The sequence below is a fragment of the Brugia malayi genome (assembly GCF_000002995.4).
Source record: "Brugia malayi strain FR3 genome assembly, contig: Bm_v4_Chr2_contig_001, whole genome shotgun sequence".
NCBI lineage: Eukaryota > Metazoa > Nematoda > Chromadorea > Rhabditida > Onchocercidae > Brugia > Brugia malayi.
In genome coordinates, this window is record NW_025062476.1 from 11,273,328 (window position 1) to 11,299,762 (window position 26,435).

A 26,435-nucleotide genomic window follows, 5' to 3' on the forward strand; every position below is an offset into this window, starting at 1 on the left:
GGCATTTAAAACTAATGGCCACCGCTACAACAGCATTGGTACGTGCAACGGGTAATACTGGTGGTGCAATGATGATGATGCCAACGGGTACTGCTATTGCTATGGTTAGTAAATTGTTTATTTATAATTTCTTTCTTCAAATTTTTGAAATTTCAATAAATTCCAAGAAGATCCAAACAACTGTTAAATTATCGTAATCACAATTTAAACTTTTTCATAGGTTTATCTTTCTTTTTTTCTGTCGCGTTTTCTCTCTCTCTCTCTCTCTTTTTTTTCTTCCTATGTTGATATCGCAATCTCTTATCTATTGTGCTAATTGCAAAATCATCGACGAACATTTTAGCCAATTTGGATAGATTAAAAATGGGATGATTATCTAACAGCTGATGCTATAATTATTTCTTTTGAGAAAGGGATAAAAGAGACAAGTTTCACCGTTCTTTTTGTTACATTACGAATATTACCAATGCGATATTATGAAAGGATGCATTGTAATACGATATATTGAAAATTATTAAACGTAAATTCCCAAATGACGTATGAACTGAAATGACGTCAAACATATGGTGTATAATTATGATAACGTTAATGTAAGCTATCTTAAAAATTCACTTCGTTGGTTAATTAGGTTGCACTAAGGAGGAAGAAGATGAGTCCTGGCAAGTGCAATTTGCGGATAGCTTGTTGCTGTTGTTGCTGCTGTTTAATGATTAACTTAACAACTGATCAATTTTCATGCTTCAAATTTTATTGATTCTATTGATCAGTAAGAAGAGAATGAGAACTAGTAAGATACGTGATTAAATTGACATTTACAATTATGGATTTTAGTTAGGAAAACATTTCGGAAAAGTGAAAGTTGCTAAATATGTTCAGTGTTAACCTTTTAGTTGGTGATCAATTTTTGATTTATGCTTATGATAGCAGGAAATTAAGGATAATATATTTGTAAAGGAATATAAGAAGTTATTTTAGCTCATTTTAACCTATTAAAAATTAGAAGTTGATAAAGAAGATGTATTTCAAATAAGAGTAAAACGTCTGGATGAATGGAAAAATGGCTCTATTACTATAGCAACCAAGCGAACGAAGTTTATTTTTGTGCATATATATATCTATATTTTATTTGAAAGCACATATTTGAACTAACGTTAGCTTTTTTTTTTATAGAGTTTTTATAGAGTTGGCGCACTTTTCGTTTACCATTCATTATCTTTTAATTTATGTTGTCCGAACCATTTAATAACATTATTATTTGACCAGTTATTACCACCATTTATAATTTTTATAGGCTTTAGCACAATTAGTTTAACGTCATAATGAAATGATATTTGGATGTTTTTCTTCTTTTTTTTTTGAGAAAAAAAAAATAAGATAAAACAATAACACTTATCAATTAGAATCTATTCATATCTATTGGCACTTTTCTTATATGAAAATATTTGTAGACTTATTTAGTGGATGTTAAGAGGATAAATGTGACAATTGTCATTTCTTTCTTTTATTGTAATATCTGGAACTGGAAAATCTAGTAAGCCTGAATGAGATCACAATCAACATTGAAAGAGTTGTAAATTAACATTTTTTTATTCCAAATTTTGTTAAAATTTTGTTAATTTTATAGGGTTGTACAGTCCAGCCATCGCAAGTATCATTGTATCCATCTCAACAAAGTGCATATTCAACTTATCCATCACAAGTTGCCATTGGAGTGTCATCTACTAACAACCGTTTACTTTCGAATAATTCCTGTGGTAATTTTTCTTCGTTTTACTTTATTAGTTATGTCAGCACTATTAAAAATGTTCTGAAAAACCATGACATGACTCTAAATTTTGAGGCAGATTTGTGAATACGTTTAGGAGTTTATTATGTTTTCTGTATTTTATGTATTTGTTCCTCAATTTTGCTAGCCGTACTTTTTTACTAAATTATAGATGCAACATCTGCAAATTTCTTTCCCCAACAACCACAACAAAGCTATACATTACAACGGTCATTTTATCAAAATTTAACACCGGAACCACCATCAACAACAAATAATAACATTATGCCTCAAAATATGAATTGTGAAGCTATTGGTTCGATACCATCAGTAACAATGTCTAATGACAGCTTGACAGCATCAGTTTTAACTGATTTGGGTAAGGATATGGTACATCTGTTTTCCTCAATTTTGCTGATTTACTAAAGCAGGTGTATTGCATGATAAAGTTAATTTTCATAATATATTGACAATGCTACATATTTCCTAAGGGAACTTTCTCGTTTTTATGATAGAGAATTGATCCTTTGTAACGATATTTATCATTAATCACTTATTGATATTTAAATTCGAATATAGTCCATATTAGATTTTCCTATTTTTTTTTATATACGAATTGGAGGGGTTAGCCACTACCGTCCTGGTTGATTAACATTACTACAATTAATATTGCGAGTGCTGTTGAATTTCTTACTAAAAATATAAATTGCATTTTGTGCTTGTGTTATATACTGCTGAAAGCTTAATTCATGTTGTTAATTAAGCATGTTATTGTTTTGAAGGTTCTCAATCATTATCAGTTCGACGACCTTCTAGTTGTAGTAGTCGGAGTCGACCATCATCGTCATCCTCCTCTGCTACGAATATACAAATACCGATTACAAGCACTACAGTTACTGTTACAAGTGCTGCTGGATCTGTTACTACAAATATGAATGGTTTAGTTACAAACAATACCGCTACATCTGTTTGTGCCTCTAAAAATGCTGGTTAGTTTTCTGTTTATTTATCGGATTAGATTGTCATAAATTTATATATGCTAAATTGTTTTTCACATCACTTTTTTGAACGAAAGATAAGAATGAACTGCATGAATGGTAGCACAATTGGATATATGCCGGATTCAGTGAGATTTTAGTAGACAATTAACTTATCAAGAAAGGCTTTATAACAACTGAAACAGTGATAAAATGTAGGTGATTAGGAAAAAATTTTTTCTAGATATCTTAGTAATCCGTGATCCATTCGAAGAGGAAGAATTATGCAGTACACGCTGTAATACCACAACTACCCAAATGATGTTCAATCAACGACCACCGCAGTATATCAACACTGGAAACCCGTTAGATTCTGGAGGACAGCTAGAGTTACCTCGGTCAGAACTATTCGTGGATTAATTTTTTGCATTATTCATTCTTACCTTTCTTAACATGTCAGCGGAGATAGAAAGAGAAAAGAATATTTTGTGAATAAATAGAAACCTTTTAGAGTGATTTTAATGGTTTGAAAGTTTGCTAAAGCATATTTGTGTTTAAATATTTTTTTACAGGCATCTTCGTGTCCCGTATCCTGAATCAGCATATCGAGCATGTATTGCAGCGAATAAGAATTTGGCCACCTATCGTAACGGAGCACCGTTACCATCATTCATGCCACCTTATCCAGCGCTTTCTGGACCAAGATCTGGTTCCGTTTTTGCTCCCAATGTTGTTGCAATGGAAAATTCGGTGGTTTATGGGAATCCACAACAGCAAAGACAGCAGCAGCAACAACAAATTCCTGGAAATGGTGCAGCTTTTGGGATGTTACGAAATAATAGAGTTCAAGGAAATGCTTCACCAGGTATATTCGTATCCCTTTATTTATAAAAATTATTGACATAATTCCATCATCTCTTTATGGCTTTTATTCCCAATAAGAATATAATTTGATGACCATTCATCTAGTTTTGGCATTAATTGGTATTTTCAGGTTGTCCACCGTTGTCAATGGGTAATGCACCAATTCCAACCCAAGGTTTTGGAAATCCATATTGTATTCAAGGACCACCAACGCAACAAATGTTAGGACCACCGGGTAATCATTATATTCCTAACATAGAAAATTGATAGATTGCTTACATATGGTGGATTATTTTGTTCTGCAATTACTGAATTATATATATATATATATGTAATGAAATTTTACTCTTGCACAGGGTCTTTAAAAATTTCTCTTCTAAAACTTTTGAAATCTAGTTTTCGTCATTCCCGATATTACAAGTACCGATACCTTTTTTGATTATAAGAAAAAGATCGGGCGTAATATTCTCATATTTCATTTAGTTTCAATATTTCAAACCTGTTTGTTTTCCTTCAAAAATTAGGGAATACTATACAGCATTTATAAAAAGTATTTATACTTCTTCTATATAACGTCATTTCTGAAGCCGTTTATGAAACTTTTTTTATTCATCTTATATCGCTTTAAGCATGGATTTTAAACATATATGTCCAATCATATGTGAACAAAATTGCAAGTGCTACTTCAAAAACATGCATATGCAAGAAATCAAAAGCATTCTAAAATATTTCCTTATGATCATTAATTATATGTGAAAAATATTTCGTGCAGCCACTTGGGAGAAATCACATGTTTCAAGCTTCACTATATTCGGGTCAAATCCTTTCATGTTTTTCTACTTTAGTTTTGTCTTTAATCCTCCTAATTAAAGTAACGTGCTATATGAAAAATTAAACCAAGGCATAAGAGTTTTGTAATTCTAAATGATTCGTAAATTTGGTTATATATATATATTAGAGATGAAAATAAACTTTGAATATTTTTAATTTAAATATTTTTTAACGATGGTTATTCCTCAAAAATATAAGCTTTGTAATATTTGCAACAAATTCGGTGTTTATTACTCGTATCAATTATTGTAACATTTACAATTAATTGATCAGTAATTAAAGAAGTGATATGTACATATAACCAATCGATTTTATCATTATTTTGCAGGTTGTATGCAGCGTCCTGAATACCTACCAGCTGTATCAGGTCCATACTGCATACCGGGAGGTGCTCCTGGTCAACCTTATTTTGGGGGACAACCAGTTGCAAGACCTGAACCTGGAACTTCTAGTATGATGCCTTTGAATACTGGTGCACAAATGAATCCCATGGGAATGGTGAACATGAATGGTGAAAGAATGGGACCTGTTATGGGTGTTATTGGTATGAATCAGCAACAAAATGTTGGTGCCACAGTAGGAAAGAAAGGAAATAATAAAAGGTATATTAGTTTGTTGTTTTTTAAGTCAAAGAGAAACAACTAAATAAGTATTTTTGAATATTTTGCACCATTCACATGATTTTCTTTTTTTTCCCTTTTCTGGTAAGCCTTAACGAAATGACTTATTGACTCTATTTGCAGATCCAAAGCTAACAAAGCAGCTGCATCAATACCAAATCTTGCCATCACAGATGAACAGCATTTAGCCGCAAGGCGGAAACAGCAATCGTTGTTAGCATCTGGACAGCAACAACAGCAACCAGTAGTGCCTGGAATGATGTTACCCATGTCAGTTCCATCACAGGATTTTTATTTGTTGCAGAATATTTGTGGTAATCGTGGTGGCATGCCACCACTACCACAGCAGCAAGCAATGGTACCATTGACACCTGCTAATGGAACTGCTGGAGGAGTTGGATTAGGACAGTTTGATCATTTTGATGGTTCGTCAAGTTTTTCTGTCTGATCTTTAAAGTTATTAGTAAGATCACAATTATTTAATATTCGAGATGTTACACCTCTTGTAAAATATCACTGATTCCAGCCAAATGATCTAACCATTTGAATGTCTGCGAAATATGAATCATATATTTAAGTAATGATGAAAATGCCCAAAAATTCGGGTTACTATCCGGTTTAAGAGTTAACTATTTGTAGTTCGACCTTCAACAAGTATGAGTTGTACATCAATGTCGTACTGCTCTCCAATGGCATCAGCACCAAGTGTAACAGGTGAATTATTAACTGATTTTACATTCCTATCAGTCTGAACTAATTATTATGTTTAAACTTAAATGCATTTGCCTCACCATTTCTAGATACTCCACCTCAACAGCAATCAACTTCTCAAATGATCGCAAATTCGATGATGATGACAAGAAGTTATGGTGGTTTCGAACAAAACGGTTTTGTTGATGGCTTCCAGGTCTATTAGTAGTCACATTTTTTGTTTGTTTTATTCAAAAATTTATCGAGTTCGGAGCAAATTTTGATTTTTAAATTAGCGTGATAACAGCGATAAAGTAGCATTACAAGGTAGCCTAACAAGCACTTTTTTTTTCTGAAAATATTCTGTTCTAATTTGTTCACGTAATTCAAATTTGATAACGAAAGTCTTCAGTGGAAATGCCCCATTCAGCTAGGTTTCTCTTTTCTTATTGGATCAACCAGAATCATTGTTTCGGGACTTCTAGATGTTCAGGATTTTTAAGAGGGTGGGTTAATAAAGATGCTTAAAGCTACAGATTTGGATGAATTGCAATTTTGTTTTCAATTAGAAATTTTGAGCTAATATTTATGGAAGGAAATCCGGATTCTGGTCCAGTAGCAGCAACATCCGACTTAACAATGTTTGTGTAACAGTAACTGTCCGTAAGGCTCATCTGTGTATGGTATAAGAAACTACTGAATGTGTGATATTTTAATGTGTCTTTATTTTTATTAACAAAAGTGATAACTTATCATATCAAGGTTGAAAATTTTCTCTGATCACATTCTACTTGAAATAACGTTATTTTCAGTCTCAACGGAACAATAGTAACGGTAGTGATACTATTTGCAATAATATGACAACCAATAGTGCTATCACAACCAGTGCTAGCGGTGATTCGTTTACTGTACTAAATGGTTCTTCGAGTGGTCAGAACACAAGTACCGGTAACAGACAACGTTGTGTAAGCTGTACAGAAGAACTACGGGTAAATTTTAGTATTGTTTATTATTAGTCTTAACTTTTTTTCTCAAATTCAATTATATTGTTTTATTGGGGTATATGCTGAAAAATGGATGATTCAAAAATTTTTTAAAATATCTTCAATTTCTGTTCTACTAAATTGTCATTACGATTTCTAATAATTTTATAGAGTGATCAGCTCAGTATTCAATGCACAGCAAATGGTGAAGGTTGTCGGCGTTTCTTTCATCAGGTAAGGTTTTTGTCAAAGTCAGTTTTCCAATCTATATATATTTTTTTTAACTGTAAAATCTGTTCTATCTTTCGCTCTATTTTATCCATTTTCATCTCTCTTCATTCAGTTACCTTATTAGAAATAATGCAAAGAATTTGTTGTTATTTAGTTTATCAAATATTGCTTTTTTTTCGCTTTAGGAATGTAGCGGATTATTATTGGATGCATTCCGTGCTATCATTGCAGAACCATGTGCAGAATGGATTTGTCCGGATTGTTTATGCCGTCAGCAGACGCAACTTACATTTGCTTAGATGCTTAGATATTCAGTTATCTTTTTTGCGTTTTTTATTTATTCTTATTGTTTTCACAATTGATATTGTATTATCATATTTTTGGTACTTCCTATATGTCTCCATATTTATTATATCATTATATACATTTGTATACATGTTGAATGTTTGAATTTATCATTATTATATATGTAGTAGGTTAAAAACTATTGGGTGTATATCCATTAAATATTTGAATGTATTATTGCATATGTTCAATATTTTATGATTGTTTGTTTTGTTGTGTCAGCAATATATTTAGTGTATCTTTAGGTTCCAAGTATGTTCACATATGTTTGAATATGGGTTTTTGTATACTCGTATATTTTAATACCTTTATATTCTTATATATTTATATTTATCATCTTATGATTCTTTCAGTTAATTTTGTATCTATTATTGTGAAATGAGATGAATTAGGCGTGGACATTTTTACGGTCTCATTACTAGAAAACAAAAAATTTAGCTTTTGATAATTTTGAATTATTTATTTTGTATTGTAATGATTGTCTTTTTATTAAGAACATATATTTGCCATACGTATGGTGCTTTAATATGGCGCATCCTAATTGCTTAGCATATAGTCTTTTTCAATAGACTTATAAATAGGATTTATTAGAATTGAAATAATTTTGAAAAATTATCATTACGCGAATCGTTTATAATCTGAATGTTGTTATGTTTGAAATGTTTAAATTTCTTGTTTGGAGTAATTCTCAAAACCATCATTAATGTTTCTAAAGTGAAATCAGATTTAACAACATTCTCAGTTCTTTATTTCCTTTTATTTTTAATTATTATATTTATTCCATCTATCCTTGTCATTCATTCGATAATCACTCCCAACTTTCAATTAGTCATTTAGAAGGTTGCATTTCTAAATGATACCAAACTATTCATTTTCATTCATTATTCTGCAATAATAATAGTAAGAATAACAATACTAATAATTCGACATATTAATTTAATTTGTATATTTGATGAATGTTGACGAAAATAATACTGGTGGCAATGATGAACATCACGCATGTTATATTTCGCCTTTCCTTTCAAACGGTTCTTTCATAGATTTTTTTTTCTTCCGTTGTATCCGTAATTTAAATTAAAAAGTTTAAATTATAGGCTTTCATTTAAAACGAACATCGATATAATCTGAATATTGTGTCTGTATTTGATATATATGATAAAAGAATATATCTATCCATCTCGATTTCATCGTTTTTTTTTTTTTGCTTTAGATGTATAAATTTATATTGGTTGCCTACATATAATTTATCAATTTAGTAAAACTATAATAAGAAAACGAAAATTGTTATTGAAATACTAGCAGTCATATTTGATGGAAATTACTTTACTTGCAATCAAAGGAAGAAGTAATTATGAGTTTTTAGCTTGTAGTTAAAATCAGATATTTCTTCACATTTAATCAATTAATTAATTACTTGACAATATTTTGTTCAATTTTAATCCTTTCACTTTCACAATCAGTAGCATTTGAAAAAGTGAAGAGCAAGTATGACCAATGTCTCTCAATCAATATTCAATGTTAATTAAGGAATGTTTCGCATTTTTGGCTATAGTTTTGCTCTATTCGTTAAAATTTTAAAAATTTGGTAACGTTAAAGATGAGTGATAAGTTAAGAGATGAAATGTTATGGCTAACTTCCAATTTTATTTCAACTTTCACATTAAAATTTGAACAGAAATGAAATGGTGCAATTAATGGACTCTAATTTGTTGCATAATTTATTGAATGGAAATAGTGTTAAAGAAATAAAAAATTGAATGGAAGTAGAATGAAACAAGAAAAATGAAAAAGTTGCAATTTCCATTTTCTTTCCGTCATTGTTTTCCTCTTTCCTTCCCTCTCTCTCTCTCTCTCTCTCTCTCTCTCCCTCGTTTATCTGTTAATCAACCATATATTGTGAATAAATTCAATTATCAGCAAAAAATGAAGCAAACGACGATTTCAGCGAATATTTTAAATTATTGCATAAATGATAAAATGATAGAGTAAAAGGGAAAAAAGAAAAGAAAAAACGAATAAATTGAATTTATTCAGAAAATTTCATTAACATTTAAACATTAATGCATTCATAAATGTATGGATGTATAGTTAGCAAAATTTTATTTTTCATTTTTTTAATGGTAAAATTAAGAAAAAAAAAAAAAAAAAAAAACAGAAATGTAAAAATAATATTTATTGAAATCTATCAATAAAAAGTAAAAACAATATTTATTCAAATCTATTAGTAAAAAGCAAAAATAATATTTATTCAAATTATTAAGCTTTAACAATACGTAGTCCATATGTAGCACCATATCCTGAAAATATTCTATCCATTTGTATTTATTAATTCAAATATAAAGCAGAAATAAAAGCTATTATTTTTATTTATTATTCATTGTTAATTATTAATATAATTTATTTGTTTATTCAATTAATTAATTCATTAATTACTACTAAATATTTTATTTACACTTGTAAAATAATGAAAAAAAGGAGAAAGAAGAAATGAAACAAATATAATTTATAGATGAAAATGAATGGTTATTATCATCATTTTGCTTTCTTTTTTCTTTTTTTTTTTTTTCTAATTTCCTTTTCTTATATTTTTGTCAAAAATTTTTATCGCTTTCTTTTTTTTTTTGTTATATTTATTAAATATATTCCCAATGTGATAACTATATCTATCTATTAAGGAGTATATATTATCTAGTAATATTTTCAAACATGTATACTTATTGCCAATATTTATGCAATAATTTAATTAAAATATATATTTTCATAATGATTTAATTAAAATTACATATGAATAATAATTACATACCATGAGTTGTACCACTAACAACAACCAACAAATCACCATCATGTATAATATCTTGCTCTTTACCGCATTTTACAGCATAATGAATACGATCATATAAATCTTCTCTCCAATCCATATTTATTGCTAAATTTGTTGATTATTTCACATTAAGTTTTATTAAATTAAAACTTGTTTGTTCTTTTATTTTTTAAATTTTGATTTGATAAAAAATAGAACTTGTGTTTAGTTTTTTTATTTTAACATAACAATAGTATAATAAGCTTATCATCTATGATTAATTTCATTATTTTTTAAAATTTCAAAATTTTTGTTTAAAAATTTGAATTTTTTGAAAACATTAAAAGTGAAAAGGAAATTTTTATGATTTGAAAAAAAAAAATTTGATTTTAATAATTTTGAAATGAACCTTTAAAATATAATGGATAAATGCTACGCCATAAATGAAGTTGTCGTGTGATAGCACGATTTGTACATACAGCATAAATCGGTACAGGTGGTCGATATCGTGAAACTAGAGTTGCTGCTCTGAAATGAAGCATTACTAAATTAATAATAATTTATTTATTATTTATTATGAAATAGTTTATTTCATTTTTTTTTCTTTTAAATTTTAACAAATTTTAATTTCAACTACAATTAAAATTATTTTATTTTTCACTTTTTTTTTTTTTGATAAAATTATTTTTTAAGCAAAAAAAAAAAAAGTATTGCAGATAATTATGCAAATTCATAAATAATTAATATGCATTATATTCTTAAGTGATTTGCTCAAGTCAGTCAAAAAATTGATTCGTTAAATGATTGATTGAATTAAAATAAGCAATATTATAATTAACTGATTAAATCATTATTTCTAATCACATAATCAAACTATTACTTAACCTTCCGCTAACAGTAATACAAATGACAGCTACAGCTTGACATGATTGCACTGCTGAATTTGCAGCAATTGCAATAGTATGAGCGTGATCAGTTGGTTTTGGCGTTAAACGTATTAGCTCCTCTGATGTTTTCGTATAAAAAATTGCCATTTCTGCTTGTTTACAAAGCTATAATTTAAAAATTTGATTAATTATTATTAGCATTAGTGACATATGTGATATGATATGATATGATATGATATGATATGTGTAATAGTGATATGTGCAGTAATAATTTACACACATATATATTTAATGCAAAATTCAATTATATAAATTTGAAAATGAAAATTTCAAAAAGAAAACTGAAAAGAATTAAAAATAAAAAAAAAAAAAAAACCTGATGCATTGTTCGTAATGCTTCAATTGGATATTTTCCTTTAGCTGTTTCACCGCTTAACATTACACAATCAGCACCATCCAAAACAGCATTTGCTACATCACTGCCTAAAAATAAACTTTATATTTTATCACCATATCATATCATCCAATTTTATATACAGAACTTATCAGTGGTGATAATTAATAATACTTGTTATTAATTTTATACCTAACATAATGAAATTGTATAGAAAAAGAGAAGATATTCAATAAAATGAATTAAAAAAAAAAAAAAAAAAAAACAATTGGCAATTAAAATTTAAATAGCTATTCAAAAAAAAAAAAAAAGTTTCATATCAAAAAATACATACCTTCAGCTCGAGTAGGTCGTGGCTTATAAATCATTGATTCAAGCATTTGTGTAGCGCAAATGACCGGTTTACCAGCTATATTACATTTAGCGGTAAGCATTTTTTGCACAAGAAATACTTTCTCAGGTGGTATTTCAATACCTAAATCACCGCGTGCTACCATTATTCCATCTGCTTCACGAATAATTTCATCAGCGCTAAAAAAAAGTTTGAAATTTTACAACCAAAATTCGAAAGATTTATGTTATTCAACTATTACTTCATTTATTTTTTTGATTTAACAAAGTTTAATTGCAATATTTTAAGTTGAAATTTTGTGAAATTTATTAATATTGCTATATCAAATAAAAAGAGAAACAGAAACAGAAAAATTAATACAAAATAATAAACTATGGAAATAATTCAAAGAATACTAATACTTCATTAATTAAATTAGAATTAAATTGGTATAAATACAAATTATGAAATGGAAATTAGGATAGAATGTTGCAATTATTTTTCAAAAAATAATAAAATTAAAAAAAAAAATTGCAATATTAAATACATTGTGTGATTGATTCAATGGAAAAACTAATTGTATGTCAAGTGTAACTAAACAATTCTCATAATTTAAATTTAATTAATTTATACAGAAAGTTATTGATAAGAAGTTGAATTAAATTAAAATTTTTTTACTTGTCAACTCCTTGTTGATTTTCAATTTTTGCAATAATTTTAATTTGCTTTCCTTTTTCACCGAGAATTTTACGCATTTCGCGAATTCCATTAGCATTTCGAATGAAAGACGCAAAAATAATATCAATATCCTTGAAGAAAAAAAGAGAAAAAATCAATCAAACTATAAAATTGAAGAAAATATTACACAATAAAAAATACTTAATATTAATAATTCATTAAAAATTCTATTTGTATTAAATTTCAAACTATTTCAAAATGTTTTTTAAAATCTAAGAATGAAAATATCAAATTTTCAATATTCTAATTTGGTTCAGGTAAATTCTATGTTAAAATTTATTATTATTGCTATTATTATTATTTTATTACTTTATTGTTATTATCATTGTTTTATTATTCCTAACTTTATTACTATTATTATTAGCAAATCCCTTTTGACCTGATTTATAATATAAATTCATTTTTTTCATCATCAATTATTTGCCATAGCTATTTTATAAACTTCCAACAAACCATTTCAATAGCAAATCGTAAATCTTTACAATCTCTTTCGCTAACAGCCGGAAAATCAACTAATGCACCCGGTAAATTTACACCTTTTTTGCTACCAAGTAATCCGCCATTCTCGATTTTACAATGAATCAATTCATTATCTGCAAAAATATCGCGAGTCAAATATTCGAACAAAAAGTGTTTCATTAAAATAAAATACTTTGCTATTTTTAATTTAATGTTTATTTTTTCTTCGTTTTTTAAAAGATATAAGATTATCTATTGCGACTTTAATTCGAATAAATTTAATAAATGTTTTGATGAAATTTGATAGTGTAATGATATTCATCATCTAACTAATTCAACAATATTCAAAAATTATTTTAATGAATTTAATATTTTAGTAATAGTTATCAGTTGTTTCATTAATATTTTTAAGTATATTTTAAGTATATTAAGTATTTGATAACAGTAATGAAGAAAAAAAATTTTTTTCCATATCATAAAAACAGCTGATTAATTAAATTTATTAAATATTTAAATGAATTTAATACACTAATAATAATAATTATTATTATTTTCATTATTATGCAGGTTGATCCTCAATTATTGTTATATGTAATTCAATAACAATAAAGATTACTTTATTGGATTTTATTGATTGTTGTTTATCAAATATCATTGTTTTTTTACTTGTTTTCATGTTATGAAAGGTGAAACACATATATTTTGTATGATTCTGCGCTTAATTTTAATCAATAAATAATGATTTTAAATATTTCTAAAAAAAATTTAAATAATTTTTCTTAAATAAGCATACATTCCTCAAAAGTTTCGCTACATTTTCCTAAAAGAGTAATAGCAAAATTTATGCTAATTATTGACAAATAAATTGAAAAAACAACTTTTATTGTTACGGTAGAAAAGAAATCAAATGATATTTTTTTCAAACCAATAAAACAATAAAATTTACCAATTCCTCCGACAAGAAGCATTATGAGTCCATCATCAATGTAAATGATAGAACCAGTTTTTATCACGTTGATAATATTTTTGTAATCGATATAAATTATTTTTGAGGAACATTTTGACATAAATGTATCATTCATTGTTACAATCACATCATCACCACTTCGCAGTAACACTTCGTCCTCTTCTCCCTGTGTTTTGTTCATTTCTTCTTTTTTTTTTTTTCACAAAAGATATTCAAATATATAGCACTAATTAATATGATACCTTTCAATATCAAATATATTTTGTTAACAAACATCAGCAAATATTCATAATAATAATAATGGATAATAATAATAATAATAATAATAATAATAATAATAATAATAATAATAATAATAATAATAATAATAATAATAATAATAATAATAATAATAATGGATAATAATAACAATAATAATAATGGATAATAACAGTAATAATAATAATAATGTAATTATTGTTATTGTTATATAATAATAATTATTGTTATTATTTTCATTATTATGCAGGTTGATCTTCGATTGAATTTCCGTAATTATAAGTGAAAATTAATCCTATAATTTTACAATCACTTCGCATTGAAGAAAACAAATTAAAAATGTTGAAAAATTTTGATAAAAAATCCCTATGAAATAATCGATAATCAAAAAAATTATGTTTCAAATGTTATTCTCTTGCATTCTATATACTGTGTCATGTGACGAAAAGTTTGTTGTATGTGACAAATTGCGACATTCTTCTTGGACAGATATGCACTGAAGCTTTCTGAATGATTATTTATGATATGATTACACTTAACAAGTATGATCAGCAAATCTACCCTCAACTATTGTGTTTCAACTAGGCCCTTTTCATAATAATGTCAGTAGTTGATATTAGGACCAGGTCCTTTTCATATCAGCATTTAATATCAGGTCCAGGTCTTCTTCACAATAATGCCCAATCCTATATATAATTGAAACAAGATCTGCACCTAATATCAAATATTATTTGATTTCTCCGCAGTCAAATACCACCAATTCTTCAACAAAAATATTTTGTATGAAAAATATCTCAATGGTTAGCAGAACAGTAGAAAAATATAAAAAATTTCTTTTTAGAAAATAATTAAACATTAAAAGATTGATTAATTTTACAATTAGTTTTTCAAAGCTACTAAAATAAACAGTTCTATATTAGTAAAAAATCTTTAATTGTTATTGTTTCTATTTTAACTAACGATTTTTTCAGTCTTAATTATAATAATCTGAAATTTTCCGGTCCAAATGCGTAATTAATTTCTTTAAACAATTAAAGTAATTGGTTTAACAAATATAAACTATAAACAAACTATCATTAATCATGTTAAATAACATCAAATAATTTCAATTGAACAATATTATTTTGTGATTTTTTCATATGCATTTATTTCCTAAATTCTATAATAAAATGTATCAAATTCAAAACTTAACAAATATTTAAGTTTTAAACTTGAAAATGCTTGAATTATTTGCAAATTTAACAATGCATGATTATTTGACTGAAAAGAAAGTTGTATTGCAATTTTTTGTGTTAAAACAAAAATTATGATAAGGTAATTCAAATTTACCGTTTCGATAATTCCGGTTCTAATTTCTGGTCCTTTGGTATCTAAAGCGATTGCAACATTCGTCATATCATCTTTGCTTCTTAATGCTTCTCTAATATTTTGAATTGTTTGAGCATGGAACTAAAATAATAAAAAATTATCAATTTAGCTTATCAACTTATCATATTTCTCTATATTTGTGTATTCTTTTTTTTTTAATCTTTAATTTAAATCAGATAGAGGAGTCATATAATCTTAGTTTTATTCCATTTGTTGAAGGAAAAATTTTCACACTCAAATATAGAGATTCAAACTAGAGAATTAAAAATTTTCTAGGCTATATGATTGACTATATCTGAATCCCAAATAAATTTTCATTTTCTAAATATAAGATAAGCTTGAAGATTAAAAACTTCTTGAAATATTTTTTAGACTAAAAATTGAACATTAATTAAGCTTTTGTATTTTATGATTATTAAATTTATTGTATTAATAATAAAATGATAATTTCGATAGCACTGTGTCATTTTTATGTATTTGAACGTTTTAAATTTCATTTAAAACTTCATTTGCTAAATTTGATATGAGCAGCTGTTGTGGTTAAGTGCAATTAATAGCAACAAATACCTAAGAAAATTTTTTAAAAGAAGAGAAAAAAAAAGACAAACAAACTAATCAATTGAACAATTAATCAGTATTGAGCTTAAAATTTTTTCAAATAACAAATATTAAATAAACAGAAATATAATAAATTTTTATAAAAACCTCATGACTACCATGACTGAAATTAAGACGAGCAATATTCATTCCATTAGCAATCATTGCTTTTAATTTCTCTACTGTATCACATGCTGGACCTAAAAGTGATCAAATATTTACAAAATATATTATCATAACATATAAATTGTTAAACTAAAATCTGTTTGCTTATTTTTTTTTTTTTTTTCATTAAATTTTAGTTTTATAAAATTAGTTACTAAATTATCATAAGATATTAAATTATATATTTTTTATATAAGTTACTAAATTATCATAAGATATTAAATTATATATATTTTTTATATAAGTTACTAAATTATCATAAGCAAACCAATCGTGCAAATGATCGAAGTTTTGCGATGCAATGTTGGTTGTTGTGATATATTTAAATGACATAAATGTTCTAATTGAGTTGAAATTATCATAGGTATATCACTGAAATGATATTATTGATAATATTTACATTAAAAAAGAAAATGAATAAACAAATAAGATTAATTTTTTTTTTCATTTTATTCTTAATTGAATAATACAATGTGTGCTTTAAGATGCTAATATTCATTAATCGATAGATTATCATTTTATCATTTATTTATTTACTGCAATAAATGAATAAAGAATAGAAATACAGAAAAAAACGATACTAAAAATGAAAATGTAAAAAAAAAAAATTGAATAAAAAGGGAAAAAAATTAAAAAAAAAAAAAGACATACTCATTATTGATACTTTCTAATTTTGCTATCATTATTCGTTTCAATATAAACTTGTTGTAAAGTTCGTACTACAAACAGAATAATTAATAATAAAATTAGTCCAACTTATTCCGTCTAAAATGGAAAATCAATTCAGATTATTCCATCTATTACAGAAAAAAAGACCGATATTTCGAATTATAATAGAGAAATAATCTAACTTTATACCGATTACCACAGAGTACAACTTTATTTCGATTATAATAGAAAATTTAGTCCAATTTAATTTCATCTACAATAAACAAATACTTTAGCATGTTTAGTCTAATGGTAGAGAAGTAGTTAAAGTATCGTCTTTCGTATAGATACGCGGAATATCAAAATATTCCGATTTTGTTTTTCTATTTATCACCCTTACATCCCTTCACTGTTAAATGACCTTTGTTCGTTTCATTCTTTTGTCAATCTGTTACTCTCTTCTTTTACACTTTCTTCGCTTTGTTTATAAAATGAACAATTAGTATTTTTGGCCAAAGAAAAAAGGAAGAAAATTTAACCATAACCATATTTTCAAATAATTCATTTACTACTGTTACAGTGTATTTGTATTTGTATGTATGTATCAATCATTTATTGATAACAATCTGTAAAATTTTTTTTTTTTTTTTTTTTGGATGTAATCAATTTGAACTAATAAAATTAATAAATTTATGATTATTATTGATTGGCGGAAAAAAACTAAATTATAATGAATTATAATATGTGGAAATAAAATTATATATAATCCATAAAATTAACGATACAAATTTTTGAATGTAACCAATTAAGGATTGCATAGTTTAAATATTCCTTTGAACAAATAATGTAAGAAATCATTTATCTAATATTCATTTTCCTTGTAACTGAATTTATTGTTTGTTGACAAAGAATATGTGTAAGAATTTGTCCCCAATTAGATTGTTTACAATTATCAGCTCCTTATTTAATTGACATCTTCTGTTGTTTGTCCATTTCTTACTAGCTGTAAAATGTATTGAAATTTGAACAAGGTTAGCAGTTCTTTGTTTAGCTGACCTACTTTACGGCATATTCACTCTTCCTTATTGTAAAATAATATACCTTGTTATAAATTAATGCTTAAGAAGAAGAAAAAAACCGTGAAAAGGACGAATTTGATCACATTGGTATAAATTTATCATTTTTTTTCCTCTTTTAATTCACAGAACGATTGGTTCATTCTTTATGTGCATTGATTTCACAAATTAATTTATTGAATTTCCTTACTTGATTTGTTGAATTTCTTTCATTGTGATACTTCCAAAGAGTACAAGAATATTCACTTTAAGGATTGCTTTAAGAATCTTCCGTGTGGTAATTTTATTATGATACTTGTTATTTTCTTTTTTTTTTTTTTTAAATTTATTCTATCTCGGCTTATTTTCATACACCGCGGAGTTCTTCTGCTTCGTTGACTAATATAATTTCTTTCTCACCGAATGTTCTTATTAAGACATTTCTTGGAAAAGAGTGTTCTCTTTTAGTTCTCTCTCAAAGAATGATTAAATATTTATTTCTCTATATGTCCCAAAATGTTTGCCAAAAGGCTTTGAGGATATTTGACTAATATTTAATATTTAATATTTTTCTTTTGTACCTCATTTTTGAGCTGAAAATTCTTCCTAATCATTGTTGTTAGCAATTGGGGTAATAAATAAAAGATGTATTTGGATGAGATGAAATCAATTGAGCTTATGAGTGATTGAGTATTCTTCAAAGTTTACGTAACTCAATGACCACATATTTAATATCTTTTATTTCTATTATTATGCTATTAATTCCTTTTCCCATAATGACTTCCTATTTTTATCTTACAATCTGATTTGTTTTTTTCAAAATGTTTATCTTTATTTTAGAAATTTTACTAAAGAATTTATAGACAATAGTATTTTAATATTTCTATTTTAAAAGAAAAGCATTTAATTTAATATTCATTTTATAACGAATTTCTTCTAAATGATATACAAATATACAATTGCAAATTCAGTTATTCTGCGACAGGATACAACTGATTCATAGTGTATCCGCGTGAAATGGAACCTTCATTTATCATAGTAGTTACACAGCTTTGATAGAGACTTACATTAGGGATTGAGAAAGTGATGTAGAGATTGTTGGTGTATAACAGAAGCAGAGATTGAAAGGAAGTCGAAGACTTTAAATGAAAAAGAAAAGAAATGATTTGCCGCGAATAAAACATCTAATGTTTTTGTTGTGTAGTCGAAACTGTGGAGGGACGGTTGCCGGTGATTTCTGTTCTTTTTTTTTCATGTTTCAACTTGTAAACCTCATGCAGGTGCGTCTTCCACGTGCAAAAAAAAAAAGGATCATATCTGAAAGTGTACTGTTTAATTAGATAGATGTAAATATGATATGTGAAATATTGACAGGTTAATGATCGTTTTTCTAATCGATGCAGTTAAATCTTTTATTGTTCAATTTCCAGGTAGTATACTGATGATAGAGGAAAAAAGAAATGATTTGGATGATCTCATCAAATGGGTATGAAACGTTTTACTAATGGAATTTTGTTATAATTAAAATCTAGCTGAAATAAAACCAAAATACATTTTCAAGAAATTTGATATAATCATTCTGCAGTAGTATTCTTGCAACTTTCCATGTCTTTGAAGACTCTTGAAAAATACTGCTGGAAATCAAGTCAACACATGAAGCTTTATGATCGGAGTTTCAAAATTTTCTAGCAGAAAAACGACTAGACACTTATATTATTTAAAAATGAAGATTAAACATAACATTTAAATCGATAAGATTCGTTAAAAATTCCATATTTCTGTGCAGTACTTTCAAATTACTTTTGAGTAAGTTTTTATCCAACCATTATATGGTTAGATTTCTTTTTGAGCAAAAAATGCTTATTGTTATTCTATTCATTGAACATAATCTATCCAGTCCTGTAGTTCAAACTTCTTTTTAGATGAATTCATTGAATAATGAGAAGGAAATAACGTTGGTTGATATTTTTCCGGGTCGAACTATTGCGGAGGCTTTATATAAAATGTTCGTTTTTATCAAATCTTTCTCGAGCACATTCTGAATTATCTTAAATTTAAATACGTCGGATGGTTTTTTTGCTTTTGCAAAATTAAACTTCATATTTTCTTTTGAGAATATAATTGGTAGTGATGGTTTTGGAATATCATGATAGAATTCTCATCTCTAATTTCTTTATACTGTGGGTTTATGTGTTTATTCTGTCTTGATCATCCGTTATGAGATCTCATAACTTTTTTCTGGTGCTTTTTGTTATACATTGAAAAATATTCCAACAAATTAATGAGATTTGCAGTGGTAATATTACAAGTTCAAGGTCATCACAACTGAACTTTTCATGGATCTGTAAGAGAACAAAAAAATGATCTTATAAGTACGATTGGTTCACTTTTTTCTTTTCTCTGGGCTTTTTTTTAAGCTAGTTCTTCATTTCAAATCGAAAAATAACATCGTAGTGCTTTTTGAAAGATATTTTTACAATAATCATGGAGTTAATTTTTCAGTGATCCGTTATTTTTTAATGATAATTGGCTAAACACAATATCATGTTACGATCAAATGACTAACTGGAGATTGAAAGCAAATAATTTACGTAAAATTTACCGTCGGCTTTGGGAATATTACACAGATCAGTTGGGAGCTGAAATGACACAGGAATGGCATATTGACACATCACAGATAGGTAAGGTCAGAAGACTTGTTTATAGGCTATTTCTTAGCTTGTTAGTTTGTCTTAATTTGTTCACATTGGTAGTTCTTTTCATTCTGTTAATTGTAATTCAAGAAACTATGCTAAAGTCTTGGTGACATTTATTAATCTATTAATATAACTTCTGGTAATCGAAAGTAGGGATTTGCGTTTTTTGGAGGAAATTGGACTTTAAGAATTCATAATGAACAATTAGAAGCGTTACAATTATTTGTAATTACTTAAAAATATTACAGCTGAATGCGATGATTCAGAACTGCTATGTCGATTGTTGCAACTTGTCCTTGGAGTTGCTATGTTTTGTGCAAACAGTGAAAGTAATATTTTATATGACACTTTTTCTTTTTTTTATGTTACATTCTTTAAAAATGTTTTATATGCCATTTCGATCGTTCGATTGCTAAAATTCATAATTTTATTTCAGAATTTATACGTCCTTTACTAGATCAAAGCGAATCTGTACGATGGACGGCGATGAATGTTATGAATGAAATCAAAAAAATACTGCCGGAACGATCAAAAGAAAAAATGAAAACATCTGAGACATCGGTAATTTTTTAAATCTTATGACAAAGTATCACATACTTTTTTCTGACATATGCTCGTGAGAATATGTAACAGAGATTGCTATGAAATAAACAAATTCTTAAACTATGCTTTTAGACCCCTGAACCGGTGGAATCGAAGGAACAGGTGGTGGATTTGAAGAGTAAGGTTGAAAGCTTGGAGCAAGAATGCACACATCTGAACGAAAAGGTTCTATCTCTATCTAATTGTAGGAATATATATATATATATATGTTTATTCGAGATGTTTCCCTTTTCTTTTTTTCATGAATCAAATTAAGACTTTGATTCTAGTATAAAATGCTTTGCTTGGATACTTAAATAAAATCTTGGTATTATTTGAAAATATTTACAACTTTAAAGAAAGAATGTTACCAAATAATACTTAACTGATCACTTTTTTAGTTAAAAGAAGCATGCACCGAAAAGGAGGCACTTTCTAGCGATAATGAGAGTTTGCGTCTACGCGTTGATGAATTAAGCGAAGGATCTATTGAAATAGAGTCGTTGCGGAAACAAATTCGGTCATTGCGTTCCGTTCGTGAAAGCACACAGGATGCGCTTTACAAGTGATGTTTTTTTTTTTTTTTTTTTTGTTTTGCAAAAACTTTAAACGTATGAGGCACTTGTTAATGATATTATAATTTAAACGATTAACAATTTTATAACTTAAAAAGTTAGTCTCATTTACAGGATTGAAGCTGAACGAGACCATTTAAAAAATGTTAATCTTCAGTTACTAGATGAAAATACAGAATTGCGGGCCAAGGTTTGTTTTGATCGATTAGAATAGTTATTGATAAGTTTTAAATCATATTTTGTTAAATTTTCGTTTTTATTTATTTATTTTTATCTTGATGTGATTTTATTGTCAGATCCAAGATATGGCGCCATTAGAGGAGGAATTCAAGCGGTTGAAGGATGAACTCGAGGAGCATCGACTTATTGCTCAAAACTGTAAAACGCTTGAGTCGCAGATCACCACTTACAAAGCTAAACTGAGTAAATTTTTATTTTTTAAGAGAAAAATCTGTAGTGGATTAGAGTTAAACTATGCAGAAAATATTGGGTTATCATTTATGCCAAGTGAATTGTATTTTGTCTGTTTGTTTTGATGGTGTGGTTGCCCTATATTTTGAAATTTTCTAAGGTTATTGTGAGATCCTATTTGAAATTTTCGGGAATTTACTTTCTGAATTTATGAAGAATTTGTTATACAGTAGAGATAGTTACATATCTCAATAATAAGAAGGAAAATACAAAGTGATTTCTTTTCTAGAAGGGTATAAGGCACAAAAGATTGAAATGAAAGTACTGGAAGATAAAGTGGCCACATACATGGAAAGTATCATAGCTCTCGAGGATGAGCAGCGTAAGAATGTTGCGCTTAAAACTCAAATTGAATCTCTGGAATTGGAAAATTCGGAGTTGGGAGCAAAATTGAACGATGAAATTAGACGATCTGATAAGGTTAATTTACTATTTGGAATTAAATGGTTTGTACTGTTTTTGATATGAAACTGATTGCTGTATAATGACTCTTTATTAACTGTAACAAATTTGATTCCTTTACACTTTGTTGTTAAAGATCCTAAATATCTTTTATATCTTATTATTTCAGGCTGAATTTGATTGCAAACAACTGAATGAACGAATTGATGAGATTGAAAAGGAAAAAGAGCATCTTCGACAAGAACGACGTGAATTAAGTGAACAACTGCTTTTGCATGGTGAGTGCATAGTGAAGTTTTCTTATTCACCTGAAAATAACAGCCAGTGTCGGAACTTTTTCATAAAATACTTTCAGATAATAGCAACGGTGCTCCATCATTATACGATGAAACAACTAACGCAAATTCAGCCGCTATTTTGAGGTTACTTTCAGACGAAAAAATAGAATATCATCAATTGTCTAATTACTATCTAATTATCAATTATTAGTTGTTAATGTCTAAGACTTATAGCTCTGTATGTAGGCGTATATGGTGTTAAAATTACATTTAATAGATTTTTTTTTTTTTTCTCGGGAAGGCTTACAAAGTTTCTTCAGTTCTGTTTTGCTTCTCTTAAATTCGAACTTTATTCCAGAGAACGAGTCATTCGATTGCAAGCAGAAAACGAGTGTTTGTTAGCTGGAAATATGGCGGACGACGAAAAGTTGGGTTTAAAGGAAGAACTTAATTCGCTAACTGTTCAGAAGAGAAATTTGGAAACAGAACTTAAATTGGCACATAACAAATCAGATGACTTGAGAAAACGGTAAGCAATCATGACTAAAATTGAAAATTTCCTTGGTTTTCCTTTTTTCTTCTCAGGCACAATTTTTATGGCATTTTATTGAATTTCCATCTTGCATCAATAAAGTTTAGAAATAAATTCCGCAGATCAGTGTATTTCAACTGGAAATGATAGTCACTACTTGTCGTTGATATTCATTTATTTTAACATTTTAACTTACTTATTCCTCAATAAAAGTGTGTATGTTTTCAAGATTGAAAGAACTGAATGCCATAATTGAATCTGGTAACTTTGTGAACAGTGATCGGTTAACAGAGGAGCAGACAGCAAGGGAACGAATGATTATTCAAATAGCACAGCTTGAAGCAAGACTCGAGCAAGCAACTCGTGATCTGGAACAGCAGATCGCTGAAAAGAAAGCATTAAATGGTGTGGATATGGAGAATATTGTTGAGATTGCTTAAAGTTTACTGCCTCTAGTTATCTGTCTAATATTTAAAGTTGAAATTTATGAGAAAAATAGATTTGTCTATCTTATTTTTCTGTTCTAGAAGAGCTAACGTTGTCAAAACAACAAGTAAAGAATGAAAAAGACAGGTTGACACATTATATGGAAAAAGCACGCCGTATGATTGAAGATTTGGAGGAGCAGAATCGAGCTGTTGAAGGTGGTGCACTGAGTAGGCATGAATTTGATTCAATTCGTCGTGAAAGGGATACATACAAACAAAATGTATTTCTTTTTCTTGTTAAATGCTTTCATGAAAGAAATAGGCTGAATTCAGATTTTGCATAAAAAGTGGTAATAATGAAAAAAAAAAAAAAAAAAAAATGGCTTATGTGTAGATTATTAAATATTGTGACTATTTGCTATTTATTTATTCTGTATCCCTAATTATTGCAAATTAAAATGGTGGTTTTTATGAAAATTTCGATACAATTTTGCAGATTGAAGCATTGAAAGAAAGTCATGAACGTAGCCGTACAATGCAAGAAGAGGAACAGCGATTGTTTACAACTCATGCCTATTACATGGTATTCTATGCATTTGATGATAAGCGTTGATTTTCTTTCTAGTTTTGTATGATTTAGCATTAACGGTAATAGTTTTAATAATGTATGGTACTTTTTGTTTAAATCAGAAACTAATCCTAAAATTTGTCAGCTATTAAAGGTAGCTTTAAATTATGCTTAATGTAGCATGTTAAACAGTCCAAAAATTTTCATAATATAATGGATCAGAAAAGTGGTCTTGAATAAACTGATGTATTACTGTGCTATAAAACACTGTTGAATTTTATTGATAAGGAAATTAATTTATATTAATCGGAAAGTGTAAAAAGTTGATTGAACTAATTTAGTTGTCATGTCATAGTTTCCATCTACTTAGCTTAGATTTTTTCCCACACTTTCCTTTTTTTTTTTTTTCTTTTTTTTTGCAAAATTATGAATGTAATAAAAAATGATTTTTCAGATGATGCAATTGCAGCAACAAAATTCTTCATTTAAAGAACATTCCGATGAAAAAAGCTTCTTAACACGACAACGACAATGTAGTAACTTCAATATTATGAGGTGATATCCTATCCGCTCTTTCCTTTTTTCGTAACTATTCCGAGCTGTTACAGTGGATTATGAAGAGTAACTGGCATATTAGACTATTCGCTACAAACTATTATCTGGCATTCCTTCATATCTTCTTGACCATTTGTTCATGATTCGTTGTCAGCTTTATTGATAGCGAATATTGGGCAAGTATTTCTAATTTTTTGCTGGTTTTGAAAATTCCTTTCCAAACAAGAAGGGTAAAGTCTATCGATCAAATGAAGCAGTGAAAATAAATAATTTGATAAATTGGATATTTTTCAGTCATACTATTTGCTAAAAAAACTGTCCTTTGAACTATAATTTTCCTTTTTATGTGCCAAACTTTTGAATGATATCAAATAGCTTCGACAACAAGAATATGCTAACTGGTTCTCGTGGACATTCTAATTATAGATAAAAATTTTCATGTTAACCGTTAATTAGATATATATTAACTTTAATCATCAAATATCAGCTTACCTTTGTTTTGACCGTTTCCTCCGCCCTGGATGCTCGCAGGGATTTTTTGTATTTTTCATTTCTATCAATTTACTTTCTCTCTATTGATTTTCAAGAACATGTTTAAGGAATCAAAAGTATAATTGGAGGATGAGATAAAGAAATTTTTTCTTTAATATTTATTTTACCAAGCTTACGATACTTGTTTTCAGTTTGCTGGCTGCAGGTTTATGCTTGATGCTTGCTTTAACCTTCTTTTCGAGGAATTCTCCGTCACTTTATAGTGAAGTTTCGTTCACCGGTGTACCGCCTACTTGAAACACTTCCTTTACTAACCCTTTTAATATCATATTATTTTCTTCTTCCTTAAAAAAAGGAAAAAAAAAACGAGTTGAAAAGTAACATGCGGCTTGTAAATTTTATGTCATTTTTTTATTTTCTGTCACCTTTCGCTGATCTCAGATCACTGTTCAAACGGCTTTAAAAGTTGTAACGGAGTTCGGAGGATTCCATTGGAATTGAATATCTTAGATGATGATACAATATGTAAAATTGCTCTTACTTCAGGGTCAGAAAAGCTAATTATTTAGTGAATAGAGTATGAATAATTATAGTTTTGATGTCCATTTAGGATCAGTAACTGTATTTCCTGTGAATATTTCTAACGAGTTTTTTGCGTTTAACTTCCTTTAATTCTGTTTTTCTTGTGTTTTGTTGTTTTATGTTTGGCTTCGCATTCTGCATTTGCTTTCCTCATATTCCCTGTGCTTTTTTATTTTTACTTTTTCCGTTGTGTTGATAACGTGTAACGGAAGTGAAATTAATTCTGTTAACAGAGATTCGAAAGAAGCTGCGTGACATCTTCAGGATGAAATGAGCTTACTACCATTTCTTTTTATTTTTG

At 27.8% G+C, this 26,435-nt stretch overlaps 3 protein-coding genes across 3 annotated transcripts; 2 read left to right on the plus strand and 1 right to left on the minus strand.

Annotated features, from left to right (window-relative positions):
• Positions 1 to 14: 14 nt before the first annotated feature.
• Positions 15 to 7,260, plus strand: Bm8033 (Pygopus homolog 1, putative; the record flags this gene model as incomplete). The annotated part of the gene is made up of 14 exons (XM_043079250.1): positions 15 to 104; positions 1,625 to 1,754; positions 1,938 to 2,144; positions 2,548 to 2,754; positions 2,987 to 3,140; positions 3,315 to 3,607; positions 3,737 to 3,841; positions 4,766 to 5,039; positions 5,181 to 5,482; positions 5,697 to 5,771; positions 5,858 to 5,964; positions 6,560 to 6,736; positions 6,902 to 6,964; positions 7,147 to 7,260. The coding sequence occupies 14 exons, from the start codon at positions 15 to 17 to the stop codon at positions 7,258 to 7,260; spliced, it is 2,298 nt and encodes a 765-aa protein (XP_042935184.1).
• Positions 7,261 to 9,562: 2,302 nt separating this feature from the next.
• Positions 9,563 to 16,953, minus strand: Bma-pyk-2.1 (pyruvate kinase, muscle isozyme, putative; the record flags this gene model as incomplete). Its single annotated transcript, XM_043079251.1, has 13 exons — positions 9,563 to 9,603; positions 10,110 to 10,232; positions 10,516 to 10,634; positions 10,992 to 11,158; positions 11,370 to 11,476; positions 11,722 to 11,918; positions 12,397 to 12,527; positions 12,910 to 13,049; positions 13,862 to 14,048; positions 15,470 to 15,589; positions 16,214 to 16,305; positions 16,539 to 16,642; positions 16,922 to 16,953. 13 exons carry the CDS (start codon positions 16,951 to 16,953, stop codon positions 9,563 to 9,565), a joined length of 1,560 nt encoding a protein of 519 aa, XP_042935185.1.
• Positions 16,954 to 19,414: 2,461 nt separating this feature from the next.
• Bma-zyg-12 (Uncharacterized protein) lies at positions 19,415 to 25,849 on the plus strand (the record flags this gene model as incomplete). The annotated part of the gene is made up of 18 exons (XM_001896799.2): positions 19,415 to 19,459; positions 19,896 to 19,978; positions 20,476 to 20,654; positions 20,918 to 20,998; positions 21,106 to 21,230; positions 21,345 to 21,437; positions 21,653 to 21,816; positions 21,941 to 22,016; positions 22,123 to 22,249; positions 22,527 to 22,717; positions 22,869 to 22,977; positions 23,055 to 23,121; positions 23,336 to 23,506; positions 23,739 to 23,914; positions 24,037 to 24,218; positions 24,434 to 24,520; positions 24,960 to 25,060; positions 25,744 to 25,849. The coding sequence occupies 18 exons, from the start codon at positions 19,415 to 19,417 to the stop codon at positions 25,847 to 25,849; spliced, it is 2,163 nt and encodes a 720-aa protein (XP_001896834.2).
• Positions 25,850 to 26,435: the final 586 nt, after the last annotated feature.